The sequence below is a fragment of the Cyclopterus lumpus genome, chromosome 20 (genome assembly GCF_009769545.1).
Source record: "Cyclopterus lumpus isolate fCycLum1 chromosome 20, fCycLum1.pri, whole genome shotgun sequence".
In the NCBI taxonomy this organism is placed as follows: Eukaryota; Metazoa; Chordata; class Actinopteri; order Perciformes; family Cyclopteridae; genus Cyclopterus; species Cyclopterus lumpus.
Window position 1 is genome coordinate 15,939,454 of NC_046985.1, and position 12,043 is coordinate 15,951,496.

Sequence of the window (12,043 nt, forward strand, 5' to 3'; positions counted from 1 at the left end):
ATGGTTACTTATTTTTTTTTATTTTTCCCAACTTCCTGTCGTAAACTCGGCTGTTTATGTAGAAGCAGCGGCTCAGACAACCTGGTGCGATGTGGCCGAACTGTTTAATTCAATTCAATTCAATTCAGTTTATTTTGTATAGCCCAATATCACAAATTACAAATTTGCCTCAGAGGGCTTTACAATCTGTACACATACGACATTCCTGTCCCAGGACCTCACATCGGATCAGGAAAAACTCCCCAAATGGGTTTAAAATGGGACAATCTTAGTGTGTGATCACTGTGAGTCTTACCTGAGTCAAAATATTCATATTTACAAAACCCTTCCTGTTTCCGGTTTCAAACCCCCCCCCCCCCCCCCCCCCCCCGACCCCTTCCTATTGAGGCGACAAATACAGCAGTGAAGGCGGGGCAGGGATTTGGCCACAGTGCGGATGCTGCCACAGAAGAAGCCCGTCCTATCACCGAATGCCTCTGGCGCGGATATCAGCACAATGCATCCTGGGTGTAGCGAGGTGGGGGCTCGTGGAGGCTCTAGATAAAAGAGACCTGTTGGACGATTATCACGCCGTTTTGTTTGTGACGTCTTTGCGCTGTCCTTTTTCCTTGAGGACGATGGGGGAGCTTGTCCTTTGGCTTGGCCTCGGTCGTGATGATTGGGAAAGAGGGCAAAAAATGGAACACCCAATAAGGAGGGTGAGATATGTAAAGTGAGCTGGAAAGAGTATCATTACACACACTTCCCGAATATATTAATTGATTAAAAAATGCTCAAGTAGTAAGACTGAGGTCAGTCCTGGCAAAATATTATGGAACATTTGCATCCGTCCAGGCGCTATAGTCTTCTATCGCCTGGATTCAGAGTGAACCGTTCCCAAAGACCAAATCGGTTCTGGTCAACTGCTGAGCCGAGATAAGGGTCATGGTGGAGGCTGTGAAATGGACGGAGAGCAGAGATCTGAGCCAATATCCACAGGAAATTCAACACGCCGACCTGAATTGCACTTTGGATACTGCAGCTGTCTAGAGCACTCAGAGACTCATGGGAGCATTTTATTTTCAAAGAAGTGGCTCCCATCTATAGTTTCCACCCCTCCCAAAAAAAACGCTCTGACATTTCTCCACAAATACGGTGAGGTAAAGTGCAGAACTACAGCATGCAGCGGCCCTCTCATCTCAGCGAGCGCTCTCTCTCTCTCTCTCTCGACAAAACCCCTTCATTTTCCGGGGGTAAATACGGAAAGCTGAAATTAATGGCGCCCACTGTTCTCGAAAAAGCCACACTTTGCCGGCGGCACTAAATGTCAGCTCTTAGAGTCAGAACGCTTTCAACGTGGCTCTCGCTCTCCCTTCACTCACTCCACCGGTGGACAGGCTGAAGTGGGCCTGATGGTCCTGAATTAGGGGCACGGCAAAGGGGCGTGAGTGACAGTGGAAAAAGCAGTTTGCCACGTTTATTTAAGCTACAATGACTGTAGCACACAGGCTCTATCTAGCGATAACTCCCTGCGATTTTGCTTTCGATCGGCCCCATCTGCGCCCATCACACCGGCTGTCAGATGAGCATGAAAATTACATTATCCTGTGCACATTTCTGCCACTAATGGCTTAAAATAATTGCCCTGGATGACAGTAGTGCTCCTTTTTGTACCTCCTCCCCACAAGTTGTGTGTGTGTGTGTGTGTGTGTGTGTGTGTGTGTGTGTGTGTGTGTGTGTGTGTGTGTGTGTGTGTGCACGCATAGCAAACACGTCTTAATGTATCTTTCTATCAGTCTCCTAAAAAATATCCTGCAGCTGTTATAAAAAAACATATTTTGATCACACGTCAGTCATTCTTAAAACATAATCTTGAGCTCACGATGCTCCGAGAAGTGGCTAACATGGGAAATGTCACTGCTCCTCATCAGCTGAAAGGCAGCTCTCCCAGGGAAAGCTGTGAATACATATTTGGACTTTCCCTTGTGTAAAATTTGCGTGCGCGTGTTGATGTGTGCGCAGTCATTGCCCTCGCCCTTCCATCCCTGACGCTGTAATTCTGCCTGAGCACCTCTCACATGTTTCACAGGCGTGCCCTGATGTGTGTGTGTGTGTGTGTGTGTGTGTAAGACAGGTTTTTTCACACAGTAAATCAAGGTGTTTATTCATCGCTCCCTGATTCTGGTGATTGAGGCCTTTCACTAAAGCATACGCTCACAGTCCAGATGTCCCAGGAGTTACAGCTGTAACACAGTGTGGATGTTTGTGTCCATGAGGGAATGAACAAAAAAAAGGGTCACATAGCGAAAGGTTGAGAGACCCAGATGTAGCCTCTAGTGAGTAGAAGATCTATCAAGGTGGTCTCTTGTTTCGGGGGCGTAAACTGTAAAATGTCCTCCACTCAATAGACCAGCTGGGAGGCAGAGTTCCTCAACATTGACCACACAAAGCCTCATTGAAACCGATCACTTAACCAACAGTCATTCAAAAGAATCGCCCCCGCCCGCTTCCTTTGTCCCTGTCGCATCTCACCTTCTCTTTTTCCATTCTACCCCCGCAGGTCCAGAATGCTCCAGGAACTTCACCTCCAACAGCGGTGTAATAAAGTCGCCCGGTTTCCCAGAGAAATACCCCAACAACCTGGACTGCTCTTTCATGATCTTTGCCCCCAAGATGTCCGAGATCATCTTGGAGTTCGAGAGCTTCGAGCTGGAGCCCGACCCGACGCCCCCCACCGGCGTGTTCTGCCGCTACGACAGACTGGAGATCTGGGACGGCTTCCCGGGAGGTGAGCAAGCAGCGCTGGTTCCGCCGTTTTTTTTATTCCTCAAACGACCAGAAAAGAAATCAATGCTGTGAAAAAAAAATTAGAGCTGAAATCCCACTGCTTAGAAATCTGCTATCCTGTCGAGAAAAAAAGATAGATAGATAGTTCTCTTCTCACTGCTGGGTTTTTTTTCCAGAGGAAATGAACAGCTTTACACAAAATGACGGCATTACCCGGGCCACTGGGCTAACTGCTTCAACCAGACTTGGCAGGGGTCTGTCGGCATGAGCGTAACGCTTAGTCATCGCTCAACGCCGCCAAACACTTCCTGGTTACGAGAGCCTCCCGTCCTTCCTTTTTCCCACACGGGCTGCATTTTTTTGTCAGTGTCTGTTCATTTGGGAATTCAAGCTCTAATCTAGGTTATGATATTTCCGCTTCTCTGACGCATAAAAAACACAATTCGGCCCGGGAAGAAATGACTGTGAGAATGTGAACCGAACCAGCTCGGTCCTGATGAGAGCGAAGGCCCGCAGATTCGGACACGCAATAAAACATTGCCACAAAATAGCTCATTCTGCAGGTGAGAGACCGGGTGAGGGGGGCGCGCACTGTGTTCAAAGCGGCGCCTCCACGGCCCCCCGAGATGAGGCTTTGAACTCAACGAGCAAAATCACCTCTTGAAGTTTTGCAGTTTTTCTCTGCAGACGAGATGAAAGCTTTTCTCGCCCATCGGCGGCTGAGGATTGAAAGAACATCAGTATTCACTGCCGCGCCGTAGCAAGTGATGAGGTTGAAGTATAAATCAGAGCGCCGTTTCAAGTGAGTTTAGGCGAAGTTCAATATTCACTGAGCTCGCATCTCCTTCGAGTTGACCTTTGATTCCACAAAGTATTTCCATAATTCATTTGTAGGTTCTCTCCTCGAGGTGGGAGGTGGTTTCATTTTCAAGATCTGTGTTGATTAAGGAGACCTGCACAGGCTTCGGAGAGCTGAGAATATGTCACATTATTCTCACCTTTTAATGCATATTTCTTGTAACAAAAAAAGTACCTCAGGGATCTGGGGGGTAAAAAAGTTTCCCGTGCTACTTTCGATTTCTCAGTATGTATGACACAAAAAGAGCGGAATACAACAGTGAACCTATTCCCTGGAAACCCACCACTTCGGACTACGGGGGGGGCATGTCCGGTCAGATGCCGGGGCCCGCGTGGCAGAACTGGAGTAAATCGAGCCGCTGCGTGAGAACGGCCTCCCCTCCCTCGTCCCCCCCCCCCCCCCCGAGGAATGGAGGAGAGCCAGGCAGGATGCAGACTTCCTAGCGAGGCTCTTTAAAATTTCATAGCACTGGGGAGTCATGCAGATAATCCGGGAGATGGCATTTTCATGTTAGGGCCAGGGCCTTAGCGGATTTAAAAACACACATAGATTCTCAAGCAGGCACCTGGGTTACGAAGATGAATTGGAGGCATCACATACACACACACACACACACACACACATCCTCCCCCCTCGCCCCGTAAGTCCTCGAAGCCCGGCCTTTGCCTTTCATGTATAAGAGCTGGGCTGAAAGTGGCATGTTTTGGATGACAGGAGGCCACAGGGTGGCAGGACCATCACTCGCCCTGATCACAGCATTACTAATCACAGATAAGCTGCAAGCCCCCACACACACTGGCAGGAACACACACACACACACACACACACACTCACACAAATGCATATGGATCATAGTGCATATCAGAGGCATAGGGCAAGGTCAATGTGCTCTCTTGCCCCCCCCCCCCCCCCCCCCCCGTTACCCAACCCCATGCTTCTCCCATGCCGCTCTGTCTCCCCCTAACGTCCCTCCACCCCCCGTTCTCCGTCCCTCCGGCTTCCCCCGTTCCACTCAGTCTGCTCAGTGGAACATGTCCCTCAAATGTCGCTTTTATTGCTTTCTCTCTCTCTCTCCCTCGTTTTTAATGTCCCGTGTCCGCCTCAAGGAAGGAATTTACGGCCAGCAAATAGACAGAGACCGTGACCTGGCCACACCACAGGTCCCTCCTCTGCTCTTTTTGTGTCCGACAGGCCAAGCAGGAATGTCTTTTCAAGCGTCTTTATGGTGTCGGTTAAAAAAAAAGAAAAGTCCCATACCTCACTGACACACTAGTTTTCACACCTCCTTGGGGGGGTCGGTAGTTAAACCCTTGTGTGACATGACTGTGGCACACAAGTCCAACCCGAGTAACAGTGTTTGTGCTTCTTCTCCCCTTTCTCTCTCCAGTCGGCCCGTACATCGGGAGGTACTGTGGGCAGAACACACCAGGCCGGATCATCTCCTACACGGGCATCCTGGCGCTGACCATCAACACCGACAGCGCCATCGCGAAGGAAGGCTTTTCCGCGAACTTCACCGTGATCGAAAGGACCGTTCCGGAAGGTGAGCTGGCATGAAAAAAAGAAAACACAGAAAATCTGACAGATGGGGGATGTCAAAAAAATCGGTATATATTGCGGCAGTAATCAAGACTCAACCCCCCAACGTTTGTTCAGGCGAAGAAAATCTGGATTCGATGAGCTTGAATTGAGGGCAATAAAGTAACCCCCCGAGGAATATTACTAAGAATAAGTAGCAGATGTTGTCTGCAACTGAGGCCACAAACACTCACATTATGACAGATTCCCACACGTTTAACAGAGCTTAAGAGTTATTAAATAAACACCTACTGCTTTTTCATTTGGGTATGCCCCCCGTGGTTTACAAGACCCACAGGTTCACACACTGTGAGCCCAGACGGGCTCCAAAAGGCAGCTTGCCCTCCGGTAACCACCCCGGACAAGGCAACCCCTAGGGCTTTTACATGCAGCGGCGTCATCGCAGGGCTGACCTCGGCTGACCCCATTCTGTAAAACGCTCCGGCTAAACATTTCATTAAGGGAGACGAGCGCTGGTAGGAGTCATAAATCTGTCGAGGGGCTAGACCACCCCAAGCGAACACAGTCGGCCTTTGAATAGAGATGGAGATGGATGACGTTCAACAAACCTACTAATCGTCTCCAAAAAGGATTTTGTCTTGCCCAGAGGAAAAGACACACACACACACACACACACACACACATACACACAGAGACAAGTGGCCCCGCTTCACAATAATGAGCACAACGATGACTGCTGATGTCATTTCTCCTCAGTTTTCTTCTGAGTTACTTGACTCGCTTTAATCACACATCTCAGATCAGATTACGCCAAATCAGCTTTTCACATTCCCCATTAAGAGGCACGGTTAATGATCTGGCCTCCTGATCAGTAAATACCTTCATTTGCATTGAGTTGCTTGCTCTTACATCACCGACCTAGACGCATCCCCGATCGGAGATAAATCTCCAAACTCGAAGCCTGCCCTCTTCCAGTCGTGTACCACTTGAATCATTCATAATCCCCTTATGCATAATACACAGTGAATTTTCTCGCCTCCGCATGGCAGAGGAAAGAGTACCACTCTAGCTGAAAGCCACTGATGCAAGGTGATAAGGTGATGAAAGGAGGCCTTGTCTTTTGTCCTTGCTCCCGTTTCTCTGCCTCTCACCCCCAGAGTTTCCGCTGATCACGATCCAGTTATCTCCGTGCTGTGGGCCACGGTGGAAAAGTTTGACGAGAACGGGTAGTCCTCTCATAGAGAGCCGTCGCCGTCGAGACAAGTGTTCTCGGCCCTCACGCTGAGACTCCGGCGCACTCGCAAACACATGAATGCCTTTTTGGGCAAAGGGTTGCATGTTCATGGCAGCAGGAGGCCTCGCAAACTGCCGGGTTTGAAGCACCGTCGAGGTTCAAACTTCAGGCGAAAGGAAGTAGCAAATAAACAATAAGAAAGAGTAATGGTCCACAGGAATGTGTGAAAGTGTGCCCTCCCATCCCTCTCTGTCGTCGTGGTGGCATTACACGACTGCTGCGCAGATCAAAAGGTCATATCATTCGTTCCAAACGTTGCGGCGGCTCCGTCCGCGACGGTGTCAGCACGTCTAACCTCCAGAGGTCAGAGAGGCCGACCCCAAGCTGACCCGGCTGAGTCTTTAGTCCCGGAGCCCGGGATGCCTCAAAACGGCTGCCCCATGTCAACACAAACAGGGGAAGCCACCTCCTACCAAGGGTGGTTTGGCCATTGAGTGTGATATATGGCCTCAAAACACAGCTGCTAAACACACCTAAACTCCCCCAAGAGACCAAGTTGGGGGGAAATATTCACTATGTGCAAAAAAAGATGAACTGCCCACAGGGAGGTGATGGAAACAGATCCAGTCAGTGGAAGAAACAGCTCGAGGGAAAGTCACTTTAACGCCTAATACTGGCGTAATCTTAGCCCACGCTGAATGTTTTATGAGGACACTTTTACACCTTAATGCGAAACACTTCCATCCGGCCTCCATTAGAAGACTAAAGAGGGAGAAACAGGGAGGATTCCCTGAGGCGTCACTGATGCGCTGTTCTTTTTCCCGGCTGACGGCGCTGAGTGCCTGTCGCGTGGTGTCGTTCTCCCCAGAGACGAGCCCTGATTCCGGGGAACATGCGGGTACGTGCGGGTGCTCTCGGTGCTCAGGATTCGACTAACACATCTTATTCATTCCCCTCAGACTTTGACTGCAGCGACCCTCTGGGAATGGAATCGGGAGAGATAACATCGGACCAAATCATGGCCTCGTCCCAGTACAACCCCAGCTGGTCCCCAGAGCGCTCCCGACTCAACTACTATGAAAACGCATGGACGCCGGCGGAGGACTCAAACAAAGAATGGATACAGGTACAGCATATATCTTTTTCTCGAGGCACAAAGAGGTCATTTTCAAGAGGGTTGTTTGATACAATATGACAGAGCAAAGGCATTAAAACCATGGCAGCGTAGAGAACAACCCCCCGAATGCCCGCAGTCTGTATTTTTGGTGGTGAGTCACAGTCTGAGGGCGTGCGCGGTATCAGAAGCGACTGCTGCCTGCTTGAACACAGCAGGAGTGTTCTGTGTTTGTCCTTCAGTCTCTGGAGGTGCAGTGTGTCCGTAGCACTTTGACGAGAAACCAACAATTTCGATGATGAATGCCAGACGCCCTGATGGACCTCGGGGCGGTCGAGTCCACGCCTCAAAATTGCCCTCATCCACTCTCTCTCTCTGTCGATCAGTCTGTGTCTTTTCTCCCCCTCTGTCTTCCTGTGCTACCTGATAACTTCCCCCTATTCTTTGATAACAGCAGCCGCCTCCGGGGATGCTGGGATTCAGTCCAGGCATCGTGCCAAGCCTCACACACAGACACACACACATACACTAAAACAGGGCCCCATCATATTTTTTCTGTCTGTCGGCTTATCTGCACAAAGCGATCATCAGCCACCGGGGGAACTTTATGTGAAAAGATTAAGGATTTAGTTCTTCTATCCCCAGATGGGGATAAGTCATATATCCCAAGTCCACTCACAGCAACCCCCCCCCCCCTTCCCTCTCGTGACACACAGCCACACTACCTGGATGCATTTGCCACACGTTTGATTTATTAACCGAAAGCCTCCGGGCCTTGTAAATGCCCAGACTGTTTTTCTTTCTCTCCTGTTTTTTCGACAGTCTTTCGTCATTTCAGAAAAAGTTTGGGCCCCTATATATTCCTAGTGGGACGCATAATAGAGCTGACCCGAAGCCAAATATTTGCTAGAGGAGGGCCATATGCAAGCTTTTCCTTTATTACTACCATGAAAATATTTTCCTGAGGGCCCCTGGTGCTCCTTCGCACTAATTGAATCAGTGTTGAAGTGTGTGTGTGCGTGTGTGTGTGTGTGTGTGTGTGTGTGTGTGTGTGTGTGTGTGTGTGTGTGGGTTTGGAGTGCATTTTTTTCTCCCATGCATGTGGGTCCTTGTGTGCGTTCCTGGGTTTGTGGGTGTGCAGGAGGGTCTGGCCGGGTCCATATTGTCCCGCAGAGGAAACCCGGCATGCGTCTGAGTGGATCAGGAAGAAGCACGGCCTCCCTCACCACGTCCTCGAGCGGTTGGACAGTCTGTCTGTCGTATTGAGTCACTTTTCTCTCTGAAAGGAAAGGCCATTGTTCACAGTCAGATATGTGTATTAAGGGTAGCAGCGTAGGCTTGCAGGCCTCTCTTTGTCGGTGGACATTACAAGTGATCACAATGATTTGTTGCCACTCTAGCCTGCCCCCTGCTATAGTATTGATCATATTGAGGATTTGATTTGGCAGTCAAATCTGGATTTTGGTCTAATGGGTGTGCTGATTTCCCCGATACTAATCACATCAAAACACTGAGTGGGGCTCCTTTAATTCCAGAGCCCCGGCCGTGGTCGCCACCTGATTTATGCTTCCGAAGGAGTGCGATGCACTTGTGCCGAGCACTCCGAGCGGAGGCCCAATTATCACAAGTGGTATTAAAAAGAGTAGGATTCTTCATTCCTCTTTCATTAGGCCTGTCCGTGGTGCCGCAACAAGCTCAGGCTCCTCTCGCGGCACGTACAAATCATCTCGGTGCGCCGTCACATGCATAGTAATCAATTCATTATTTATTTCATTATCATTCCCTGACTGCAGTTTGAGGCCAACAGTTTTTATTACTCATGACGGGGGCGGCCGTTTGATTCCCGGGCGCTTTTTTTTCTCTTCGCTCGGCTTTCCTTCTTATTTTTGTCTGAACAAAATCCCGATTTTTCATCCATTTTAATGCCGCCTCATTCTAATGCACGGAGAGGAGGAGGGCAAGATGCTCTTCTCTGGGTAATTAGATTGGTGTGTTAGCCCGGCCATTAATCAGCCCTTTGTTGAACACAGAGATGGACAGATGTCCTTTTGAGGGGGTCTTTGGCTGGAGGAGGGAGCAAAGAAAGAGGCAAAAACCCTTCATTTCGGAGGGGGGGGGGGGTTCTCCCCCCTCTTATTCCTCTTGAAAATGCCAGTCCACAGATTTTGATCAAGGTAGAGATTTCTGCATATTATCTGCCTGTGTGAGTCATGGCCGTCTTTCAAGATTAGGGGGATGAACAGCGGGTTGCGCTGGAACATATATATAAATGAGGGGTGCCCCCCCCCCCCCCCCCCCACTCCATCCAGCTTATAGGCTGATCCCTGATTTATGAACTCTCCTCAAAAGAAAAGCTGAATGACACATAACACTGCACAACACATTTGTCTCTGAGAGGCAGCTCTGTGCTTTTTGCCTTCGGCGCGACCGAAAACCGACGGCTCCTAGGGGAGCGTGACAGCGGGGTGAAATTGCTGACATAGTGTGGAATGGCTTTGTCAGATATGTCGGAGCCATGAACTGATGGCTACCGAGAGTCACCACAGCACCTGAAGGATGCGATAAAGCCCAAGACTGGATCTCCTGCCGGGCAGCCGCCATTGATCCCGTGTACACACACACACATGAATAATTTACACTGTACTCGAGCGAAACCAACTGTCAATACCTGAAAGCCTCTTTAATGAGCATCTCATAATGGCAATATGCAGTAGGTTATCCCATGAGCTGACTTTGCTCTCTCTATGTCTATAATTTAGCCGGTGGCGGCTCCTGCCACTATCATCTTGCCAGGATGCATAATGCCTTAATTACCTCACTGGTATTTATCAGCCTTTAAATGATTACGATAGTTTTAACTGTTTAATCGTGAGAGGAAATAGCGAGTCCCGTACACCTTTGTTGTCTGAGAAAATGCTTTTAATCTCGCTTGTCTGACAGCTGACAGCACTGAGAGCATGAGAAGCACATCAGTGTTTGTTTGCACAATATGATCCTTTATCCCCTGTGTGTGATGCTAATCTCAACAGTCAACTATTTACAGAGGAACTAGTCACGGGGTGTACATGGTAAGGGCGGGCGGGCGGGGGGGGGGGCTGTGTGCATCCATGAGCTGTGTGCACACTGCACTTAGCAAAGATAACATGTTGAGTTCTGCCGCCTGACCAACCAAACGACCACTAATCGTTCACTTCCTCGACGAAAACACCGATCCCCCCCCTTCCCCCCCTCCAAGTGCAGAGCCTGACGCCAGACGCTGAACTTGCGCTCTCGGCTATATCCTGCAGATATGAATGTGCTCTCAATTACCCCAGGTCAATGAGTTGCAGAAATGGCCCCTTCATCGCCATTGTCTCTCTCTCTCTCTCTGTCCCCCGTTCCCTCACCGGGGCACCGAGTGATGAGCAATTTAGAGTACGGAGCGGTAATTAACAGCGGTCCGAGGCTGGCACGTGGCCGCCAGGTGAGATGGCCGTCGCGTCGCACGGATGGAAACAATGGACGCTCTCTGTGGCTCTGTGGCTGTGGAAAGGATAGAGACCGAAGCTCGGGTGGAGGAGCCTGAAAGTGGGACCAGAAATCAAAACGTGAGGGATGGCATGATGTAATGAGACGAGACGGTGCCGCCATAAGTATCCCGAGAAATGCCGTAATCAGTGTGAGTTTCAGCAAGAAAGAAGGAAAAGAAAGAGTTCTAGAGTCGTCATCCGCAGCTGCGTATCCTGGGAAAGGATCGTCATGCAGCTTCCAGACGTGACATACCAGCGCGGCGCCCTCTCTTGCGTCCTCATCACTGTGTCTTGGTTTCATAATCGTGACTCAGAGCGTTAGTCATGTGCCTGTTTGCGAGGGCCGGAATGACCCATGAGTCTAAAAGGTGATGCAGAAGGAAGGAATAAAAGCTCACTGATGAATGCTTCCTCTTACTAGCCTTCATCAGGCAACGGCACACATCTGAGGACACCCCACAAACCAGACAACCTTTTTCCTCTGTTACCCGAGCCTGCACATGCCTCTCTGTCGGGGGATCATTTAATGCCACCACGGAGGTGTCGAGCGGGGGAGGGGTGTGCGCTAAAAATAGACTAGTCAGGTGAACACCGTGATGAATGGAAGGTCGTGAGTGGAGCTCATAGGTCCTGCAGCGTTTGAGTAATACAATTTTCCTGAAAGGAGAATTAATTACACTTTAAGGGTAATGGAGCCATTCCGAAGAGTTTCCGCTTCCAAAGCCCTGTAGGTGAAATTAAGGAACCGATTGCTGAAATATTGCGTCTGGGGCTGGAGAGCATCGTGAAGTAGCTGCGTGTTTTATGTCCGGTTGCAAAATTGTCATCGTTCTCTTATGACCACACAAAGGATGCATGTACTTGATGCTTCTGGGCTATCTTTCTCCTAACTTTACCACCTTTTAAGAGCTCTGTCTATGTGTACTAGCTGCCTCTCAGACTTTGTAACACAAAGGAATGCCCCCTCCTTCCTCACACTCTCTGCATTTCTCTTGTTGTTGTTTTGGTGAGGGAAAACGAAT

The 12,043-nt window shown here is 49.6% G+C and overlaps 1 protein-coding gene across 2 annotated transcripts in view; it reads left to right on the forward strand.

The window, feature by feature from the left end:
* nrp1a (neuropilin 1a) overlaps nucleotides 1-12,043 on the forward strand; it is a 53,368-nt gene that overhangs the window by 22,298 nt on the left and 19,027 nt on the right. For both annotated transcript variants that reach the window (XM_034560773.1, XM_034560774.1), the window contains exons 4-6: nucleotides 2,540-2,767; nucleotides 5,013-5,168; nucleotides 7,358-7,524. In XM_034560773.1, the coding sequence (XP_034416664.1) occupies nucleotides 2,540-2,767; nucleotides 5,013-5,168; nucleotides 7,358-7,524 (551 nt within the window). The remainder of the gene's footprint in view (nucleotides 1-2,539; nucleotides 2,768-5,012; nucleotides 5,169-7,357; nucleotides 7,525-12,043) is intronic.